Source organism: Helobdella robusta, assembly GCF_000326865.2.
Source record: "Helobdella robusta unplaced genomic scaffold HELROscaffold_29, whole genome shotgun sequence".
Taxonomy (NCBI): Eukaryota; Metazoa; Annelida; class Clitellata; order Rhynchobdellida; family Glossiphoniidae; genus Helobdella; species Helobdella robusta.
The window spans coordinates 1,305,510-1,329,795 of record NW_008704475.1 but is presented as its reverse complement, the minus strand read 5'-3'; the positions used below and the strand labels follow the sequence as shown (position 1 = coordinate 1,329,795).

Here is a 24,286-nt window from a genome sequence, read left to right as displayed (position 1 = left end):
CTGCCTTGATGATTTATCGATTGTGTCGAAAGTCTTTATCTCTCTTTCGAAAGCACAGAGATGAGTGATTAAATCATCTATCAACTGCTTTTCTTCACCTAGCATTAGCCAACTTGATTTGAAGTTTTGGAAACTATTTGGGAGAATCTGCATCGCTTTGCATACTGGTAGTTTATTTTCTCCCGATGCCTGAAGCCCACTGTTTAATTCGTTCCATAAGGTCTTCAATCTTGCAATTTGGCCGGATACATCTACATCCGCTATCCAATTGAAATCGAAAAAATTCCTACAAACTTGGAACAGTTGGTCCTTAGTTGACGCTTCAAAATTTCTTTTTAATTCCTCCCAAACTTCAAACGCTGTGTTCTTGTCCATTATCTTTTGGTATGTATCTTCTGTGACTGCATTCGCAATTACTGATTTGGCATAACTGTTTGCCTTTCTAAACAGATCTGATTTATTTTTAAAATCTTTTGTCTGTAGCTCTGTTTGATTTTCTAGTAATTCTGGTTTTGACAACTTCCCATCAATCACATCAAGTGCGCCCTCATGGTAGTCCATGAAATCTCGAACACGACGTTTCCAAATGGGCCAATCGGCTGCGCAACTTAACTGTTTTATTTGAAGCTTTGAGTCCATTTTGAAGGAAAAAAAATTGATGTTCTTGCTTCAACGATAGTTGGAAAAGTTCTTTTAGTCACGAATTGCAATCTCTTTCTTTTTTTTCAAAATAACTTTTTCTCTAAACAATTTATTAAGCGTTCTGAGCACATAACCTGTTTAAAATAAAAAACCTCTTTGTTTGTTTTTAATATAATTGTTTATTAAAGAAACGTTAATTGAAATATTAGAAGACACGTTAGTCGACAAAAAGCGAAAAGCATACACGTGCAAGTTAGCAATAATATAAGATTGTCTGAAACTATGGAAAGTCATAAATATATTGAAACATATAATATACATATATATTATTTCAATATATCCATCAATAGATTGAGTATATATGGTCTACTCATTCTATAGATGTAGATATATGTGATGATGTGATTTGTATTGTGAAATTGTGACAATTGCGATGATAATGATTGATATATGCCGCCTGTATATTCTGTGAAATTGTGACGATTGCGATGACAATGATTGCGTCTTTGAGGCGTGCCGCCTGTATTTATCTATATATTTTAATAGACATTCTGTGTATGTATATCTTGTTATTTGATATGCTATATATGCGACGCTGCTGTGTGCTGTTTTGTATATAGGGAGTATAGCAATATATGCGACGTGTGCTACGTGCTGTTCTAAGTATAGAAAAGAGTATAGAAGGGAGCATAGAATTTTCTATGATATAGAAAGCGTTATGTAGATAGGGCGGTAAAAACATATAATAGGTCGCGATTTGAGATATTGGCGGTCGGTCGATTTTTTTTTTTATTTATTTTAGGTTTTGTTTTTAGCTTGGTTTCGTTCTGGTATCGCTTGATGGTTTGCCTGATAGTTATAGTGTTAATAGATTGTTAATTTTGGATTTATCGCTTGTTAATAAAGACAGGTTTGACTTGTACTATTTTGTTTTTATAGAATAAAAGAAGTGTACACTTGAAATTTGGCTCGGTTTAATTATTTTACATAAAATAATGTATGTTGAAGAAGACTTGCTAATAGTTAACGAGGTCGGCGTCTCTAGTCAGCTAGCAGGGCGCAAACAAACTTCCGCCCGGCCCGTGTTTTCAGACCCTGAGAGGGTTTATTGTAAAGTGGCGGATCCCAGCCAGGAAAGTCTCCGCCGAGGTGAAGGCTCGGGTGGATATTCGTATGCGAACGCGGTTAAGGACCGCGTGGTGCGGAATTCGAATGCCGCCCGGCGAAAATCTACAGTATGCGTTTCTATAATAATATATAAACAAATGAAATTAATGGTAACATAGATATTATACCACTATCATTCTATAATCCAGAAAATAGAGGAATTTTACTGTAGATTTTTGCCGGGCGACATTCGAATCCCGGACCACGCAGTCCCAAACTGCGTCCGCAAACAAATATCCACCCGAGCCGTCACTTCGACGGAGTCTTTCCTGACCGGGATCCGCTACTCTACAATAGACCCTTTCAGGGTCTGAAAACACTAAAGTTTTTTCGCGCCCATATTTGATGACTAGAGACGCCAGCCTCGTCAACTATCAGCAAGTCTTCTTCAACATTCATTACTCTAGGTAAAATAATTAAGCCGAGCCAATTTTCAAGTGTATACTACTTTTATTCAATAAAAACAAAATCAAACAAAACAAAATCAAACCTCTCTGTCTTTATATGCAAAGTAGTAATTAACACGCGATATATTAAAATTAACTATCTATTAATACTATCTACTATAACTATCAGGCAAACTATCAGAGATCCAAGCGACATTATAATTAACAGCTAAAAATAACACCCAAGCGAAACCAAGAAACAAGAACCCTAATAAATCAACTCGCTGTCTTATATATGTTTTTACTGCCCTATCTACTTAACGCTTTCTATCATAAATAATCTTATACTCTCTTCTATACTCTTTTCTATACTTCCTATATACAGAACCGCACGTAGCAAACGTCGCATATATTGCATATATGGCATTTCTATACTCCCTTTTATACTCTTTCTATACTTCCTATATATAGAACAGCACATAGCAAGCGTCGCATATATAGCATAGCAAATAACAAGTATAAACATATATATATATGTTTATTTAAATATCAGTAAATTTCGGTAACAAATTTTCATTTAAGCATATTTCATTAAACGCGATGCTTATATTATTGTTATTTAATTTTTTATTAAGATTTTCTATTTTTCGAATTTTAAAATTCTAAACGTCGCTTAATAAATAATTATATAATGAATATTGGTGTTCTAATTTTTAATTTAAATTATAATTATAAAAAACTAATAAGAAAAATAGAAAATCTTAATAAAAAATTAAATAACAATAATATAAGCATCGCGTTTAATGAAATATGTTTATTTAAATATATACAGGCGTCACACTTCGAAGAAGCAATCGTCATCATCGTAATCATCACAGTTTAACATTACTACACCATTAAGTAAAAGCAAATAAATTGCACCTAACTGTTGAGAATGTCATGGACTCACCATGTCTTATTGAGGACAACTATTACTACGGGACCCAGCATTCCCAGTAATGTTTTAATTAACATTATTTCATGGCCATGTGTTAATAATCCAAACACTTGTTTTGACGGTAAATGCATATAGAATAATTAAATTAATCTCAAATAAATATGTTACATGATTTATTATCATTAATTGGTTGTTTGGATAGGAATAATTTGGTGGATTATGGCGACATTTTTTAAATTTAAAATTAATACTGTTTTTTATTTAATTTTAATTTTCTTAATTAAAGGAATATTTAGCGTAAATTCAAATAAATGTCCGTACTGCAATAAAATACTTAATAACGTTGGTATATGTGCTATACTAAGAATGCTGGATATTTTTAACGTTAATGTTGTTCACTCAGTTGAATAGTCTAACGCTAATATTTCGCCAAACGTTTACAGTTCGAATTCTATTAACAATTACTCTATAAATATTGAAAATAATAATTTAATATCATGTTGCTCTGGAAAAAGTACAAAGGTCGTAAAGGTCTAACTATGCACCAACGCTCGTGAAAAATGCACAAAACGCTTCAGTTATCCAGGACTCAACGGACAACAACAGTGATTCCGCATCACAACCAACATCGTCACATGAAATAATTTCTACTCCAAACCACCTATCATCGTCGTCGGCAGTTGAAACAACAGAATCAGCTATCTCTGGCGTCAAATTGCTAGAAACGCCAGTCCAATGGTCCGAAGCCAATGTCTTCCAGCTACAATACAAACTACTACCAAGTCTCAACAAAATAGACAAATTCACAAATGCATTTTAAAGATGATATACAATTACTATGCTAAAAATTACGGTTCTATAAAGCCCCACACTGACGAAAACATTATCACAAACAAAAACATCAAGGATCTTTAAAAAAACACCTTAAACATCTAAAAGAACTCGGCAACAGTAAACACCACTACGTCGACAATCAAATTCTCTATGTTCAAAATTTTTGTCGAGGAAGTGTCAAAACGTGCAGAGAAAAAATCAGACATCACGGCGCAGTTTGTATACTACGATTTTGGTGGTCGTGCAAAAAATATTTGCCACAACAAAAAACCTGAGACCACTATTCAACATCGACAAATGCTACAAATACTTCACAAATATTCTGAACGACTCAAATCATCGCAAAAAATATCAGGTTCCTAAATGATACAAAAACTTTAATCGCCAGCTATGCCCTTCAATACCAGTCCTCTCCTTCTTACCAAGAGATTTCACCAATAGTCAACATTAGAAATTTGTCAGAGTATAATTTACAGAGTTATTTAAATATTTATAAGATATCAATAGGATAGGATATCAATAGACGAGGTCTTTTAATATAATACAAAAAGACTTTACAAGTTTCAGAAATTATCGACTCATCTGTTAAGGAATATTTGGCATTAAACAATTGCATTTCAAACAGGTTTTTAAATGTTCTGTTTTTCTATAGAAGCCCAACATCTAGTGTAGATAATAATAATCAGAGTGATTTTCTGATGATTGATGATTTTAATGTGTTTGAGATGAACTGGAATATTTACAGCTGCAGTGGGAGCAATGAAAAATTTGAAAACAAATTTTTAGATACCATCAAAGATAAATTTTCGCTGCACCACATAACCTAGCTAACGAGATTTGGAGCAGGCCAATTAGCTAACATACTAGATCTGGTGATTTCCTCCAAGGAGTTTGTCAAAAATATAAAGCATTATTCTCCACTTGGAAACAGTGACCATTCGGTGATCGAATTTATGATTGCTGGTATCATTTGTTCAACTAAAAGGAGTCATAAAAATTGTTTTGATTTGGGTGATTATGATGGATTAAAGGCGGCATTATTGCCATCAGTAAATAATTTGTTTAACAAAGATGCGAATGTTGAAAGTGAGTAAAAGATATTTAAAGACAAACTTTGTGCAAACATAAATGAATTTATACCAGGTAAAACTAAGAATAATAATTTTAAATTTAAAATGACAGATGATTTGAAGAAACTAATAAAACTAAAACATATAATTTGGAGATCGATTTTTAGATATGGTGAAAACAAAATCAAAGAATATCGGATAATTAGAAATAAAATAAAAAGAACTACTAGATTGTTGAAATTGCAGTCTCAGAAAAAAATCGCTCGGGAACTAAACCGAAGCTATTCTGGAATCATGTCAAAAAAGTCACTTGACGTAAAGAAGGTGTGGGTCTATTATCAGTGGACGGAAGAGTTGTAGCAGATGCTAAGATAAAAGCCGAAGAATTTGCTAACTTCTTTTTTCTGTTTATAACGAGGATACAATGATTGATAAAAAGACCTGTTTCGGCTCCAGAGATTTTGCTTTTCTAATGAATGATTTAGTAATCGATGATGCTATAGTACTTGCTAAATTTGAAAGGCTGATGACCCCCGAGTTTTATGGAAATTAAGAAAGTGTATCTGTTACAGCATAAGCAATTTATTTCGCCGTTCTGTTGACGAAAGTATAGTATTAGATGACTGAAAAGTTAGTCACATTGTTTCTCTGCAAAAAAAAGGGACAAAGAGATCTGGCACAAAATTATCGACTAGTGCTGTAAGATTTTGGAATCCTTGATCAAGTATCATATTATGAATCCCTTTATAAAAAATGCTCTATTTTCCATTAGCAAGTTTGGATTTATACCAGGTCGTTCTGCTACTTTTTGGTAATATTATGTATGATTGGCATTTAAATCTCAAGTTTAGGATAATCTTTGGTCATTGGTTTTTTGTTGTTAATTTGTTTTAATTTGTTTTTTTTTTGGTTTACTGGATATTTCGGACACATTAACGTTGAACATTTGATTTATTAATAATTTTGATTTTTCGAATTTTATTCCCCGTGCTGATATATATAATATAATATTAAAAATAGGAGAGTTGTAAGTAGTGAAAAGAATGGGACCAAGGACAGATCCTTGTGGAACTCCAGTAGATAAGGTGAAGCTAGAAGAAAAGTTGGAATCCCGTGATGCCATATTCTGCCTCAAGTCTGTCAATAAGCATCTGATGATTGATGGTATTGTTATTATAAACGTCACAAATATATTCGCTAGAAGGCTAATGTCGCTAAGAACGCATACAGTTCGAGAAGGAACATTACCTTACGACCATGGATATATATAATGGATATGGCAAATCCCATATGTATATATATATATATATATATATATATATATATATATTCATACATCAGTTAAAATAAATTTTTGCTAAAAATCTTGATCCATAGAACCAAAAACATCAATGAAAACTAATTTAAAAAAACATTTAGCTTTTTATCTATGTTTAGAATATCGTCTAGTTATTGATTATCGTCATAGCTTCCGTAGTTGAGTTATTACCAAATAAGAATTTCGCTTTAAAAAACTAGCAATTTAAGTTGGTAATGTTTGATTGCTAACGTTGCTGGTGTGTTTCAGTTGCGTTGGGCATTTTTGATACTAATTTCCAAAATTACAAGTTGCACTGTTATCCCTCACTCTGCTATGCAATGGATATTCTGATAATCGCCCAATATCTATTACCCCCATTCTCTCACGTATTCTAGAAAAATTCATTGTTAGGTCATTCATCTATCCATGTTTCAACCATCCATCCATCAAACCACTATTACAAGACCAGTTTGCATTTCGCCCAACAGGCTCATCTACATCCGCCATTATCTCTCTTACTTCCACAATAACATATTTCCTTAAAAATAATAATTATGTTCATCTTATTGCCCTCGATCTCTCTAAAGCTTTTGACACTCTCATTCACTTCTCACTTTCAAATAAGTTAGCCTCTCTTCCACTACCTGACAACATTTACAATATCATAATTAATTTTCTATCTAATAGGAGTCATTCTACTCTTTTTAGCTCTACTCTTTCATTTACTCTACCTATTAACTCTAGCGTAGTTCAAGGTTCTGTCCTTGGTCCATCTACCTTTATCATCAACGCTTCTACTCTCAAAACTTTTCACAGCTCTAATCAAATCATCAAATACGCTGACGACACTTACCTTATAATCCCATCATCTAACTCAAACACCATCCAATCAGAACTCGACTCATTAACCACATGGTCAAAACGATGCAACCTTTCACTTAATCTCAATAAATCATTCGAACTCATCATTCACAATAGCCGTAAAAAATAACATTACCTCCTGAACACCCATCAATCACTCGCACAAATCAACTAAAAATATTAGGCATCATATTCACCTCCACACTCCATATAGCACCTCATATCAATTACATCATCACAAAAGGCTTTCAAACATTTCACGCACTCAAAACACTCCGTTCACATGGTCTCAGAGGCATCAAATTATTCGACATCACCGAATCACTCATCACTCACGCATCAAATATGCAGCTTCCTCCTGGTGTGGTTTTGCCACGCAACAACAACCTCAGCAACTACAATCTCTCATCAAAAAGCTAATTCGCTTCAACTACCTACCTGCATCATATCCTACCGTCACTCAGATATTCAACCCACTCGATTCAAGGCTGTTCAAGAAAATAGAAAATAACAACAACCACGTCATCCTTCCTCTACTACCATCAATCAAAACTACAACACACAACCTTCGTCAGCGCAAACATAACTACCAAGTCGACGCCCAATCTACATACCAGGAAAAGATCTTCATCACATGGCACCTCAAACATATTAGCACCTAAGAAAACTTTATCATTACTGAACTAGTTTTTACTTATTGATCAGATCACCTCACTTTTATCGATCACCTCACTAACTCACTAAGTCATCATTTAGTCTATTAATAAGTCATCAAACATATTAATACTCATTAAAACTTTTTCACTCACAGGCCTAGTTTTTATTTATCGATCACCTCACTAAGTCATCATCTAGTCTATCAATTTGCCGTTACTTCATTTTATATTCCATCGTCAATTACTTTTCTTTTATTTTTCTTATTATCATTATTTATTTTATTCTAACATATTTTATTTTTCATGTTTTATCATTTCTCTTCCTCACTTTTTGTATTTATTTTCTCACTTATTTGTTTAATTTTGTTTTACTGCCTTGCATGTTGTTACAGTTTCTGCGTCTGTCAGATCCTGATTTTTAAAGAATATAAAAAAAAATAATCACAATTATTCATTCGTTCATATTAATTTGTCTTTACGTTTTATTTTATTAAAAGTTATAAACGTGATTGTAAATTAATGAGAATGTATGCCAAATGTATGACTGCTCATAATTACTGTAATAACAATAGCTGACAATCATACATTTGAGTACCTTTTTTTGAATATATAATCATCTGAAGATGAACCTTATTTCATAAACTTTCATGTTGTCTCTTGAAATTGTATTGTATATATAAAAAATTGGAAAATGTCTGCTTTCAATTTTAATAATTTCCAGTTGTTGATAAAAGCCGGAGTAAATTAATGATTAATCTGCCTATATATTGTTATGCCATGGATATGAAATGGACTGTTTTTAGCAAACTGTTAATTCTACATTTAATCAGTGATAAAATAAGTAATATTTAAATAAATTTGTTTCAATGTATTTTCAATACTTTACTTTTAGCGATTAAAATAAAGATAGTTTTATATTTAAAAGAAAATCATTTACATAAGTCAATAACAACTAATTTGACAACAAAGAGACACAAATGTTTAAAAATATTTTATTAAAAATGTAAATGAAATGAAATGATATCTTTTTTTCATAGAAACTTCCAATTGATATAACATTATCTAAAGTTTATCTCAAAAAAAGTTATATTTTGTATGAAAAAATGAATTAGATAAAAAAATGAATTATTAAAACTGACAAATAATGTAAGGAAAGGGTTAAAACTGATAAGTTTACATTCTGGAATGAAAAAAGTTGATATAATGATGACTTGAAACTAGTTAATATATTGCTGCGGTAAAATTATGATGTAGATTAATAATCAGATATTTGCAAATGCAGATGAGAATGCAATAATAAACTCTTGCAGAAAAATACTGAATATTATAAAGAGATTTAAAAAATGCATGTTTAAATTAATATCAAAAATTTGATAACATTAAATGATTGGATATAAAGGCATGCATGTTAGGTAAAGAAGGTCTTGAAAATAATTTTGTTAGTTGATGAATATATAAAAAGGTATGATGAACATTTTTCAAAAATGGGATTTGATTTATATTTACAATATTAAAAATTTTTTGTTGTCAGCATAATTTCAAAAACTAATTATGACAGGAATAAAAAATTGAAGGTCAATTGTTAAATGTTTTGAATGAAAAAAACAAATTCCAAAACAATGAAGAATTGAAATAATTGTTGATGCATTATTGTTTCAATTGAATGAATCAAATGTGAAAACTTAATTAGAAATGAAATATGATTGAAGCATGTTAAAGTATGTTAAAATATGTTGAAAATAATGATTTCATAGATAAAAAAATAAATGAAATATAAAATAATGAAGATGTTAGAGTGACGGGTTTTATGAAAACAATGACCAAATAAAAAATACAGATTTTACCAATAGATAGCAAAAGATTGTTTAGTATATATATGAAACAAATATAATTACTAAGTAAATCAAACAATTCAAAATTTACAAATGGTTGATAAATCTTTTCTTTGATAAATGATTTTATTGTCCTTTGAAATGTATTAACTTATGAAATTTAGAACGGATCTTTATTTGATTTGTGGTTTTTGCAAAATGAAACGAACGTACATTTATATATGTTTTTGCAATAAGTTTAAGTAAACAAAAATAATGATTATTTAATCCATTAAATGTATCTGTTATATGTTCTTTGAGATTTAATAAATTTTCATTGGCCAACCTTTTAAAAACATTTGAAACTACCTATTCAGTATTCATTTTATGTTGCTCGGTTTCTATTTTTAATTGCCTCTCTGTTACATGACAAATCTGTTTATTAAATGTTAGGAATAGTTTATTAATAGTCTGTTATTGGCAATGTTGTTAATGATTGTTAATGCATTGTTCCCTTAATATCATTCTTTGGCAGTTTGAACAAATTATTTATACAACTTTGAGTTACCATTTAATGCAATTATTATGTTACTAATATTATTTATTACTATTATATTATATTATTATATATAATTGTTTGCTGATTATTATAATTATATTGTATAGTGATATACTTTATAGCTAGAGTATAGTATATAGTATAGTCTAACTAAATTAAATAAACCAGTGTAAAGTATCTTTTTCATCTTAATAAGATGAGTTGCATTTTGTAAGTAATGGAACACACAGGCATTTTGATTTGGTTGAAAATCTGTGTCTGTCTGTCAAATCAAATACTAAGCATATATTTTCTAATTAAAAATATATTATTGTTTTTAATATTATTTTGACAAGTTAAGAATTAAGATTCTCTAATAGTTTAATCTCAATGTCATGTCATGTGTACTTAACTACTTATGTATGTGTATCTGTATGTATATGTATGTAATACATACATATACAATATACATACATACTATGTAGTATGTTATGTAGGAATGTAAAATGTATAAAACGAAATGTATAAATGCAGAAAATTATACTAATACCTTTTCTTTTTCAAATGGACTAAATATAGTATATAATATATAAAATGCAATACGAAATCTAATTTAAAACAGCAAACGAGACAAAAACTTCGCAAGCGGTAATTTCAGATCAGACGATTAATCAAAGACGCTGAAGAAGACAACGACGATGCTTGTTCTATAGAACAAAAAACAGTTTTTGTAATAAATTAATTTTTATGCCTGATTATATCCATGCTTACGACAGCGAGATATTTTCTGAACGTTAATTTGATAGTTTGTGAACATCAACTTTTATTAGTAAAATAAATTAGCGTTGATTATTTAACTATTGTTTTGTATTTTCGATAAACGTTAGTGAATTGTTATTCGGAAAGCAATAGTTTCTGAACGTTAATTTGATAGTTTGTGAATATCAACTTTTATTAGTAAAATTAATTAGCGTTGATTATTAATTAATCAATTAAGTAATTAACTATTGTTTTGTAAATAAGTAAATCGATAATTAGGAAGTTATATTGTCTTTATTTTTCACTGGAATTAAACGAACTCGTCGTCGACCGGCCAGTTATAACAGTATCAAAAACTGCTGAAAGATCCAGGTTGGCTATGACAGCACAATTTTGATTTCCACATATGTTAGCAAGTTGGTCTTGAACACGAAGGAGTGCTGTTTCTGTAGAATAACATTCTCTGTAAGCTGATTGAAGAGGATGGAAATTAGGAGATGAAGTATTATGAATGAGAATCCTGTTCAAGACAATGCGTTCAAGTAATTTAGAGAAAGTTAGAAAAAGGAGGGTAATTAAAAAGGTCAGATGATTCATGGAGTATTGTTTTCCCGAAAAATATTGCCGAGCATAGAAAGTAATGGAGCAAAAAGATGGGAAAATTTGTTTAGAATAAAATTGGAATAATGTCGAATGGTGAGGTTTTGTTGGGCAAAGAGTCGATGAGCTTTAGAACTTTTGTAGCAACAACTGAAAAAGAAGAAAAGAGAGGAAGAATATGGTCTATGGTTTGAAGAAGAAATGTTAGAAGAAGCAATTGTTGTAGCAATAGATTGGTGAATAGAATTTATTTAGTCCTTGAAAAAGTTAGCATAAGAAGATACAAGAGTAAGATATTCAGCATCAGTAAAATGATGATCTGAGCGTTTTTAAAGAATGTTGTTAAGAGAAAGCTAGAGATCAAGAGAGTTGTTACAGTTGTTATAAGTGTTCTTAATAGAATCGATCCTAGACCTCACAATAGCATCAAGAGCAACACGTTTAGTATTTTTGTAGCTGACGAAGTTGAGCGCTGCTTTTTCATATTTGTAGTGACGCTCCATACGACTACAATTTTTTAGCCGCTATTGCTTCTTGGGAGCTCTCACAAAACGAATAATGCCTAGTGCGTGTTAGTTTACGATGTCATTTAAAGTTGAGTTTGGAGATGATGCCACGTTTAAATCGTTTTCGAATGACATGTAATGACGTGCAGCGACGACAGCTATGGATGATTGTCGATGGTGGTTTGAAGAGCGTTGAGTCGAAGAACTCAATGTTGTGATCTGAAAAAACGCAATCATTAACAGTTAGGTTATCTACAATGTTGTTTTTGGTATGAGAAATGTACATGTGTAGAGGAGTTGATGTGTTGAGTGATACTGACGGATTCTAATAATGAAGATAGGTGATGACAAACGCACCCAAGAGAGGTGCTGGTGCGTTGAAGTCGCCGCGGATGATAAACGCTAGATTATGGCCAATGATGAAATCTAGATGATTAGTAAATTCATCAAGAAAGCTTGTTAAAACAGGACCGGGTGGTCTGTAAATTGATGAGATAAATGACTGACGACAAAAAAGTGTTGAACTTTACAAAATTACAAAAAAATTTTCATTGTTTATGGGTGTTGTCCTCAGTAAGTTGTTGTACACAAAAGCCAAGCCACCACCACGTCTGGAAGTAACCATAGGAAGTCGAACTTTTTCATCACATATGACGTCGATCAGAAGGGCGGCCTTGTTGACAGCGGACCATGCATTTACGAGACCACATTTTAATTTGGCCAAGCGTTTGTCAACGCTGGTTCTTTTTCCTAGAGCCGTAAGGTTATTGCGGATAGTAAGTTATTGGTCATCGAGTTAGCTCAGTCAGTAAAAATGACATGTCTCGCGATGCTATTACGCGATGGCATGGTTCGAATACTGTCTCCGAAACTCAAAGACCATCATACCCGTGTGATGCGGTGCTTGCGCGTGCATACATAATGTTTATGTGCGTCGTGTACTGTGGATAGTGTACAGCCTTTGTAGCACGAAAGTTTAACTATAAGTATAGAATAACATGTAGGTAAGCAGTTCTGCGTTTGATAGAGTTGTATTATAATATGAAGAAAAAAAAATTGCTGAACGTGTCGAACGCGAGCTCCAAATATTTAATTGAAACATGGTTTTTCTACATATTTTTGGAATACGAAGAGAAGTTTTGGGTGGCATTCGCGAGTTCATTTGGTTGTCACTGCAAAAAATATTTGACAAAAGCAACAAATTGCGAAATGGATGGAATAAGTAGCTTTGAAAAACGTTTGTTGAATTGTAGTCGTAATAAAATTTTTTGATGATTTGTAGATGAAAGAAAACCGTTGAAATTTGTTATTCAGATCGGTTATTCAGATGATAAAAATATGTTGAATTCGTAGTAAATTGCAAAAAGAACGGAAATACAATACAGCAACAAAATTTTTCAAAAATTTTAAAAACGTCAGGAAAATTTAATTATAGATAGTTTTATTGAAGGAAAACGAGCAAAAACTTTAGTTTATAACGGAAAATTAAGTGTTTGAAAATCTCTCAACACGATATCGAGTAAATCAAAGACATCGCAAAAAAAGAATCAACATAGATTTATCTATGAAGCACAAAAAATGTTAACAGTTTGAACAATTTTACCGACGATTGCATTAGTATTTTTAGCTCTGCCATAAATTTTTTGCATATTATAGATGAGTCTTTTAACCCATTCATCACTATAAAAAAAACTATTGAACACCAATTATACAATTATGTATTTATTATTATTTTCATAATTTATTTACACCAGTTATGTAACAAATTCTATGAGTAGGCAATAGAGACTTTCATAACTTTGAATTCGATTTTTATAGAACCCTTATAAATCAATTACATTTAGAGTATTATCGACTCCTTGAAGTAGATAATCGTTTAGTAACTTCTACAAGAATTAACATTCGATTAATATAGGTATGCAGCCACCGACTTACCTATTGATTTCACCTAAGCTATCCAATCACTAGTTATACAAATAGATGCTATTCCGGGGCAACCTAATCAAACTACATTTATAACAGTATTACCAGTCAATGCTCAAAAATTTTTGGAGTTAATCATAGATTCATGCCAATCGCTGTTTAAACTATTTATTTAAAAAACTTCATTTAATGATTAAAAACGTTAGATTTTAATTAAATTTTAGTTAAAACATTAGTCTATCGTTCTCCAATTACCGTATTGGTTAAATCTTTATGCCACACCTATACCATGAATAAACTTTATTTTAACCTTATGGCTATTATCAACCATTATTGTATTTTATATATTGAGTTAATAGCGGAGAAGCGGTAGCCTGGTTTGAATCTTATTTGGCTAATAGACTATGGCTGCAACTGAAGTCTGAAATAGAGTGCTCGATGATGTGGTAAATGTTATGGAGGAAATAGACGCATTCAGAACAAAACTAAAACGTCATTATTTTGTTTGCCAGCTTTTTACACAGCGCCTCTGAGTTTGCTAATAAACTGTGGCTACAGCTGAGATCTTGAATAGACTGCCAGTCGATGTGGTAAATTCTATGGAGAAGAGAGATACGTTCAGAAAAAAACTAAAGCGTCATTATTTTGTTCTCCAGCTTCTCGAAGCGCACCTCTGAGTTTACCATAAAGAAGCGCTATATAAATTACCAATACCAAATCATAGAGAAGTAGCGATATTGGTAGCGGCGCTACTTTTCCTCTAAACATAGGAAGGGTGTAATGGACCTTTAACCTTTTTTAAAAACTAAAATAAAATCGCCACCGTTACTTTTGAGTCGAAAAATGTTTTTCATTAGATCGTGCTTATTAATTAATAAATCTTCCAATTAACGAACCTAGATTGAATGGTGTCTTGCTACTATATCTGTTTATTGCTTTATTTTGATATTTTTGTTACTTTGCAACATAAGCGGATTGTATTTCATTATATTCCGTAAAAATCCCTGGTTTGTACTTATTCATGTAATTTTATTTAATTTTAGCACAATGTTTCAACATTAACACGTAGTTTTATACAACTTTAACTCGTGAATTTATCATGTGGCTGTGGTGCATATGCAGAGAAAACAGTCAGAACCTGTTTCCCATTCTGAGTTTAATCAGCATTAGGCGTGAGCTGATTCCAACTACCTCCAGTACATTTTGTGCCAGTGATTCCCATATGAAGATTCCCATTCTATTTTGGACTGTTTTTTGGCCATTTCAGAACAACTTATAACTCCCAATGAGAGAGACACCATTTGATTTCCATCTTGTTTCCTGTAGAGAACAGATGTCAACCCTTCGCCTTTCCAGCATTTTGACGATCGCCATGGAGCATCAAGTAAGCGATCTAGTATTAAAAGTGTCAAGTCTTATATTCCAAGAGTGGACGCCCAATTTTCCGCAACATCCCTCCACTTCCTGGATATTGTCACCTCTTCACCATTTAAGGTCTTCTAGGAAAGACCTTAAATGGCATCTTTTCTTTTTTTGTGATGACATGGAAGATGTTTGGGTCAAAAAAAATTTATACCTGGAATTGCCCAATTACTAACGACAACCACCAGTTATAAGCAATGGGCCTAGTCCTTATGCTGGAAGCACACAAGGCTGTGCGGTTGCAGTTTATCTCGTGCCCAAGAGAACACTGTTGTAAGCAGTGCACCTAGCCTTTGGGTCAAAGGTTCCTGTTTCACAAAGCAGTGAATTTAGAATCAAAAATCATCCGCTGTTGGAGCCGAAGTTCTAGGATCCTCCGCCTCTTTCATTGTTGTCTTCTTTCTTCTGGTACAGTTGGTTCGCGGCATTTTATTTCGTATTATTCGATGCAATCCTAGAAGGTCTTCCTACCCAGGATTTTTTCCTATCCACCACCTGGGGATGCACTTCATAGCCAGTGCACCCCAGCATGAAGAGAATGGATGCACACACAACATGGATCCTGATCTCATAAATTTATTTTTTTAGCGAAGTAGATATTTGATGAATGGGCTGATGAATGGAGGGTCTGATGATCTAATCGTGATGTTTGATGTTAGATAGTACGTGTTGTAAGTTGTGTTAATGATTTTGTAAAATTTATCAAAACAGTGTTGCAAAAAATTGTCAATAGAGTTAGTTATGAACGTATTATCATTATTATTATTATTATTATCATTGGCACCATGGAATTTCCTCAAATAAGGAATGTGATATATGCAGATGATATTGTCCTGACGGCGGCCTCGGAACAAGACGCAGCCAGAAAGTTTGAAGTCTGGAATACCCAGCTTGCTGAACACGGGCTAAAGGTAAACCTTGACAAAACAAAAACTATGATCACCGGTGGTACCGCTGAGCCTGTGGTCTCTGGTCATTGGCCATGTTCGGTGTGTGGGGCTGGAGTTGGAAGCAACTCGATCAAATGCCTACGATGTCAGCAGTGGTGTCACAGACGATGCTCGAGAATTACCGGCTCACTGAGAAAAGTGACTGATTTCCTATGCCCCGCCTGCATCAACCCGCGACAACGGAGCCCAGATAATGATACGATTACCGGGATCGAAACTGTAACTTCATTTCAGTATTGGAAGATATGCTGGATTGTACTGGAACAGCTGATGCCGCCGTTTGTGGACGCATACGTGCGGCGTGGGGCAGATTGCATCTTCTTGCCTCGGTACTGATGCGGTCTAGCATTCTTTTACCGCTGCGCTCAGAATTATACAACACAGCTATACGTTCTGTTCTAATGTGTGGTGCAGACGTAGCCGATGACAACAAACCTCGATCAGCAGCTTCACCGAACTGACATGATGATGATTGTTTGGATGCAGCATGTTGACCTAAGGGACCATATCCATACAACCGAGATTCTGAACCGATCTCAAATACATCAACAGGCTCATCATCAACTTCAACTCAAAAACTTCCACTAACAGTAAGCGTGGAAGCAATGCCATGTGGGACCAAGTCAACAAAGTCAGAAGTTCTGACAAATCATTCAACACGTCAAAGTGATGCTAACACACTCAGCACCCACTTTGCTTCCATGTCAACTGACCCGTCCTACAAAACTCCACCAACAAAAGTATCAACAATCAATAGTCATTATCAACATCAACAAATTACCCCATACTCCGTCCTGCACATGCTCCATCCGGTACAGGTCCAGACAATCTACCAGCCTGGTTTCTGCAAATCATCGCTCCATTGATCTTCAGCACCTTAATTTCATTCTACTATCACTGCTTAAGTTCAGCCCATCACAATGGAAATCCAGCACAATTCATCCATTTCCTAAAACAAAATATCCATCATCACCAAAAGATTATCACCCAATATCTATCACCCTCATACTTTCACGTATTCTAGGAAAATTCATCGTTAGGTCATTCATCTATTCATGTTTCAACCATCCATCCATCAAACCACTATTACAGGATCAGTTTGTATTTCGCCATACAGGTTCATCTACATCCATCATCATCTCTCTTACTTCCACAATAACATCTTTCCTTAAAAAAATTATTATGTTCATCTTAATGCTCTCGACTATTCTAGAGCTTTTGACACTCTCAATCACTTTTCACTCTCAAATAAGACTTTATTCCTCTATCTGACAACATTTACAATATTACAATAAATTTTTTGTCTTCTTTCTGCTTTCTTTAGCTCTACTCTTTCATCTAGCGTAATTCAAGGTTCTATTGGACCATCTACCTTTATCATCAATGTTTCTACTCTCAAAACTTTTCATAGCTCTAATCACATCATCAAATACGCTGACGAAACCTACCTTATAATCCCATCATCTAACTCAAACACCATTCAATCAGAACTCGACTCATTAACTACATGGTCAAAACGATGCAATCTGTCACTTCATCTCAAAAAATCATTCGAACTCATCATTCACAATAGCCGTGAGAAAATAACACCACCTCCAGAGCACCCATAAATCACTCGCACAAGTCAATTAAAAATATTAGGCATCACATTCACCTCCACACTTAATATAGTACCTCATATCAGTCACATCATCACAAAAGGCTTTCAAACAATTCATACACTCAAAACACTCCGCTCACATGGTCTCAGAGGCATTAAATTATTCGACATCACAGAATCACTCATTATCTCACGCATCAAATATGTAGCTCCCTCCTGGTGTGGTTTTGCTACACAGCAACAACTTCAGCAACTACAATTTCTCATCAAAAAACTTATCCGCTTCAACTATCTGCCGGCATCATATCCCACCGTCACTCAGATATTCAACACACTCGATTCAAGACTGTTCAAGAAAGTAGAAAATAACAACCACGTCATTCATCTTCTACTACCACCAACTATCACTACAACACACCACCTTCGTCAACGCAAACATAACCATCAAGTCGCCACATAATCTACATATCAGGAAAAGACTTTCATCATAAGACACCTCAAACATATTAACACTCAATAAAACATTATCATTCACACAACTAGTTTTTATTTAATAAAACTTTATCATTCAAACAACTAGTTTTTATTTATCGATCTAACTCACTAAGTCATCTTCTAGAATATTAAATTGCGTCTTTATGACATTACTTCATTTTATTGTCAATTTATTTTATTTTCTTCTATTATTTTATTGTTATTATTTATTTTATTTTATTTTTCATGTTTGAACATTTTTCTTTCTCCGTTTTTTTATTTATTTATCTCCTTATTTGTTTAATTTTGTACTACTGTCTTGCATGCTGTAACATTTTCTGCGTCTGTCAGATCCTGATTTTTAAAGAATAATAAAAATAATATATATATATATATATAGTGTCAGAATTATGAAATAATACTGACTAAAAATACTTCTAAGTCCTTCAACGCAAAAGTAATTCACTCGATATGTGGCTAGATGCAAAGTTAATTCACTCGATTTTTTAAGGATGAAGTTTTTTGCATTTACAAATTATTTTAAAAATTAAATTAATAGTTTTTGTGATTAATTTGACAGACATACCACCTTGGGAAATTCTTATGTTTAAAAAAAACACCTGAAACAAAATTTAATTTTGCTTTGATATAGGGTTTCTTTATCTTTAATAAAAAAGAGTTTGTCTTGGGTTGACTAGTTAGGCAGCCTTGAGTAATCGGTGCCTATTCTGGTATCTAAAAGACTTAATTCGTGACTCCATGCTCATTGGCATAGTTTCGGAAACGTCTTAAGTTCTCAGAGAGTCGTTGGTTGACTGGTTAGGCAGCCTTGAGTAATCGGTGCCTATTCTGGTATCTAAGAGACTTAATTCGTGATTCTATGCTCATTGGCATAGTTTTTGAAACGTCTTAAGTTCTCAAAAGTGGATTTGGTACGAGACTCTATGCTCATTGGCTTAATTTCGCACGCGTACTAAAGTCACACGATTTGTTCCCAGTGTTGTTCTGACTCAGTGTTGTTGCTTTGTGTTGGTCGTGCGAAATCCGACAAGACTCGACGGCCCAGTGAAAACAGGCCAGGTTTGTGCGAAAGCCGACCGACTGACTGACAGGCCCAATAAAAACAGGCCCTTGGTTGTGCTAAAGCCAACCAGACTCGACGGCCCAGTGAAAACAGGCCAGGGTTGTGCGAAAGTCGACCGAGTGACTGACAGGCCCAATGAAAACAGGCCTTGGATTCTGTGAAAACGAATCCGCCTTGTTGTTTTGTTTTTGTTGTGCTATTTGTGGACCTAGGGTTCTTTGCTGGATTCTATTCTCATTGGTATAGTTTTGCCCGCATTGGAATTCCCATAGGCTCCGATTTTGTAACTTTTCTTCATTCATTTCATTTATCTCTCGGAGTTGTAACAACACCACCATCGGTCACACACGTCGATTGAACGGGAAGAAACATAATCCAAGTTGCCCGAATCCATCAAGAAGAAGTTCTAACTCCTGTAATTCAGTTCGTTCATTGACATATTATTTTTAACATTATTCTAAAGTTCAGTTAGTTCAATTCTTTTCATTTATTATCTTCGATTAATAAAATTGTTATCGAATATTTTACGCTTCGTGTGTTACTCAGTAAAATCACTAAATTCGAAAAAGCCCAGTGCCACACAGGACTGGTCGAGCTCACGATAAAAATATACAAAAATTATTATTGTCGGACCATAAAAAAATTCCCTGAGAAAGATAGAGAAAAAGATTTCGCTCGTGCCGCGAACAAACACTCAAACGCACAGACAGACACCACACACGCAAGCAAATTTCCGACAATATATATATATATATATATATATTTTTACAATATTCTATAAATTCTACCGAATGTTTGGCGTTAATATGTTTGAAGTTCGTTTTTTCGATTTTTCTCACTAAAGTTTTTTGGTGAACGTTTAGTTTATTAAAATTCAAAATAAACTTATTTTTCGAATTCATGCTGCAAATAAGGCCATATTTCGATTCCGAATGAATCTGTGTGTATTGCTGTGATCAATCACTCGTTTATTCAATCGATAAAATCGTTTGAATACAGCACAATAACTAATCTACAGGTAAATCACGAAATACAACTAACTATTCGTCAGTAGTTAAGCTTCTTTTATCAGATTAATTGCATTGAGTTCTATAGCCCTGGTATTCTTTACTGCAGTGAGTTTCCATCTATCAAAATCTTACCTCTGTCACCAGTGTGTAATGTCTTAAAGATCCCACTTCTAACACCAGTGTTGTAACCTCTTCGACCTCGTAACTACCAAAACCGATGTTATAGCTTCAATACTCGCTATATCTCCAACACCGTGTTGTGGTTTCCTACGATAATCAAGAGCTCGTTAACCGTAGGTTCAAGATTTCCGATAGATGAACACAGCTAATTTAAACGCAAACTAAGTTGAACGTTTATTTAATACCAGCAGTAATAGAAACAATAAATTAATCCAAATAACTACGTAAAATCATCTTATCACTTTTACGTCAACTGTGTTCCGTCTTCTTCTTACCTGCTCTCCTTTCTCTTGTGTGTGTTTCTCTCTCGTCTCTCCTTCTTGTTTATTTAGCTACCGATCAGCTAGTAAGTGTGTCACATGCCGTTTCACGTGACTTTTACAACCGTTTTAATTTTCATTTGGACTCAACACACTCAATCACAATAAGCCGTGAAATCCTCGACAGCAACACCAAAGTAATATACCAGAACAACAACTACACGCATCTTAAAATTGCAAAAGCAGTCCTAATCGACATCAATAAACCAAAAATAAATATACAACAAAAAATGACAACCTCACTTCCAACCCGGCGCTTAACCAACAACGAAAACAAAGAAGTAATAAAAACTAGCATCGTAAATAGTGACAAAGAAGAATATGATGCTATCGATGAAGAAAAAGAGACCAAAGAAGATGACCAGCCAATTAAAAAACCTGACACCTAATTCGCATCAAAGTTCAATTTTACAACACCAAAGTTAATTTTTACAACGTCAAAGTTCATCTTGACAAAGTCAATATGTCCCTATATATACAGCAAGGAGCACTGAAGATGATTCATTCGGAATCGAAATATGGCCTTATTTGCAGCATGAACTCGAAAAATAAGTTTATTTTGAATTTTAATAAACTAAACGTCATGTGAAACGGCATGTGACACACTGGCGGATCGGTAGCTAAATAAACAAGAAGGAGAGACGAGAGAGAAACACACACAAGAGAAAGGAGAGCAGGTAAGAAGAAGACGGAACACAGTTGACGTAAAAGTGATAAGATGATTTTACGTAGTTATTTGGATTAATTTATTGTTTCTATTACTGCTGGTATTAAATAAACGTTCAACTTAGTTTGCGTTTAAATTAGCTGTGTTCATCTATCGGAAATCTTGAACCTACGGTTAACGAGCTTTTGATTATCGTAGGAAACCACAACACGGTGTTGGAGATATAGCGAGTATTGAAGCTATAACATCGGTTTTGGTAGTTACGAGGTCGAAGAGGTTACAACACTGGTGTTAGAAGTGGGATCTTTAAGACATTACACACTGGTGACAGAGGTAAGATTTTGATAGATGGAAACTCACTGCAGTAAAGAATACCAGGGCTATAGAACTCAATGCAATTAGTCTGATAAAAGAAGCTTAACTACTGACGAATAGTTAGTTGTATTTCGTGATTTACCTGTAAATTAGTTATTGTGCTGTATTCAAACAATTTTATCGATTGAATAAACGAGTGATTGATCACAGCAATACACACAGATGATTGCTAGCAATGTTTTTTTTCTGATAAAGTTCATCTGAAATAAGTCTGTTCAGGAGTCAAAAATCCACGTAGAGAGAAATAACAATACCCTAAAAGTTCAAGGGGCCGGCTATGACATCTGGTGTCAGAAGTGGGATCGAACAGACGAGAAGATGTCGAAGAGAAAAGCTACAGAGACTGATCGAGTCACCCGTTCAAGCAGCACTCAACGGACCACAATGAAAACAAAAACAAACAAGGATCAAATTCTAGTGAGACGAGCAACTGGAATTCGTCCGCGTTTAACATGCAACAATTCATGCATATGATCGTCTCAAAAATGAAAGAGTTTTATGCCAAAATAAACGCTGATGCCGACCGTCGAGCAGATACAAGCGAAAAGCAATTTGTTGAAATGAGGGCCAAGATCGATCAACGGATAGCCGAAATAAGAGAAATGAAAGCTGAATTATGAGCGGCCAATGAAATAACACGATCAACCTTTGAGGGAATATCTCCTAACAAAGAGACTAATACCAAAAACGGCTACACAAGAGTCGGAAATCAGTCTACCAGCATATTCGCCTACGGATGATGTCGACTGCGACGCACGTGATACTGGCATAGCACGTGTAAATTGTGATGCAAGTGACAACTACGACGCACGTTTTAACAGTGATGCACGTGGTATCTGCGATGCACGTGACAACTATGATGCACGAGAAAACCGCAAAGCACGTGACAACTATAATGCACGTGTTGACGTACAGAAAAGTAGCCATCCCGTTAATAAAGAGGAAGATGATGACAACAATGATACATAGTACATCAATCCTGATGACGATTGAAAAGTAATCGGCAGATTGACGGATGAAAAAACGAGTTGAATGAACTCACAAAATCAAATGATTCAGACGACGAAAAGGTGAGCAAAGATAAGCTAGACAAACTTGAAAAAGATCTTAATAAGGTAACAACAGACAGAATTATTCTCAAGAGTGAAGGTCAAAGTCATCAACAGGAACTTGAAGAAATTGAAAAACCGAAACAGGAGCATACAAATGAGATGAAAGAACAGAAATATGAAAAAAACATGAGCGAAGCAGATGCTCAAAGAGTGCCAAGTAAAGACGGAAGAAAAGGAGAAACTGTCCCAAGGTAATTTCACCATGTCGTTAGCAAAGTTCAAAGATAAAAGTTGAGTTAGACTGAACGAACTGCAAGATGAAATTGAAGAACCGATGAACGACTCTAAATTGATAGATGGGTATACAGATGAACGGCGAGCACAAATTGATGACCTTTAACTAATTATGAGTCGAATGCTTGCAGAAAATGAATGTAAGGATTGGGAAAGGTCGTGCCAAGTCACCACCTAGATCAACGGCGTGGTGTATCGGGTACGAAAACGAGGTAAGCCTCGGATCAAACTGAAGATCGTACACCTCCTACCCAAAACCAGAAGACCACGCAGCAAGGGGAATTGACCAAATCGACGACTATTTTTGGTTTCAATGGAGGGCAATGTTATAGACGTGAAGCCGAAATAAGAACTAGTAGTTAGAAATTGCGAGAATCACTTGCAAATTAAAACGGTTGTAAAAGTCACGTGAAACGGCATGTGATACACTTACTAGCGGATCGGTAGCTATATAAACAAGAAAGAGAAACGAGTGAGAGACACACTCACAAAAGAGAGGAGAGCAGGTAAGAAGAAGACGGAACCTCAACGCTTAAGCAATTCTCGTCGATCTTAGCACCCATTCTGGTCAAGCTGACTAACTTTCTTTAGCACGCGATGGTTTCCTTCACTTTATAAAACTGCTCAGGTTCTACCACTAATGAAAAAACCATCTTTAGATCCTGGTGACCCGTCAAATTACCGCCCTATATCAAACTTATCAACATTCTCAGAGCTACTTGAGCGCGTCATATTGCTAAGACTACGTGCCCGCCTAATGTCCAATCATAACTATCCAAATCTTCAATCTGCTTATCGTTCTCATCATTCCACTGAGACTGCATTTCTACACATTGCTGATGATATTTTTAATGAGGCTAGCAACCGA

General features: G+C 34.1%; 4 protein-coding genes across 4 annotated transcripts; 3 read left to right on the top strand and 1 right to left on the bottom strand.

Moving 5' to 3' along the window:
• Positions 1-1,637: 1,637 nt before the first annotated feature.
• HELRODRAFT_174300 (hypothetical protein) lies at positions 1,638-2,421 on the top strand (the record flags this gene model as incomplete). Its single annotated transcript, XM_009020829.1, has 3 exons — positions 1,638-1,877; positions 1,959-2,117; positions 2,386-2,421. The coding sequence occupies 3 exons, from the start codon at positions 1,638-1,640 to the stop codon at positions 2,419-2,421; spliced, it is 435 nt and encodes a 144-aa protein (XP_009019077.1).
• A 3,658-nt stretch (positions 2,422-6,079) lies between these two features.
• Positions 6,080-7,859, top strand: HELRODRAFT_174299 (hypothetical protein; the record flags this gene model as incomplete). Its single annotated transcript, XM_009020828.1, has 2 exons — positions 6,080-6,171; positions 7,442-7,859. The coding sequence occupies 2 exons, from the start codon at positions 6,080-6,082 to the stop codon at positions 7,857-7,859; spliced, it is 510 nt and encodes a 169-aa protein (XP_009019076.1).
• Positions 7,860-11,338: 3,479 nt separating this feature from the next.
• HELRODRAFT_174298 (hypothetical protein) lies at positions 11,339-15,226 on the bottom strand (the record flags this gene model as incomplete). Its single annotated transcript, XM_009020827.1, has 6 exons — positions 11,339-11,431; positions 12,201-12,319; positions 12,425-12,569; positions 12,690-12,817; positions 14,662-14,750; positions 15,129-15,226. 6 exons carry the CDS (start codon positions 15,224-15,226, stop codon positions 11,339-11,341), a joined length of 672 nt encoding a protein of 223 aa, XP_009019075.1.
• A 383-nt stretch (positions 15,227-15,609) lies between these two features.
• Positions 15,610-23,781, top strand: HELRODRAFT_174297 (hypothetical protein; the record flags this gene model as incomplete). Its single annotated transcript, XM_009020826.1, has 10 exons — positions 15,610-15,685; positions 16,954-17,202; positions 18,064-18,338; positions 19,435-19,516; positions 21,453-21,582; positions 21,896-21,973; positions 22,726-22,991; positions 23,132-23,375; positions 23,564-23,630; positions 23,680-23,781. 10 exons carry the CDS (start codon positions 15,610-15,612, stop codon positions 23,779-23,781), a joined length of 1,569 nt encoding a protein of 522 aa, XP_009019074.1.
• Positions 23,782-24,286: the final 505 nt, after the last annotated feature.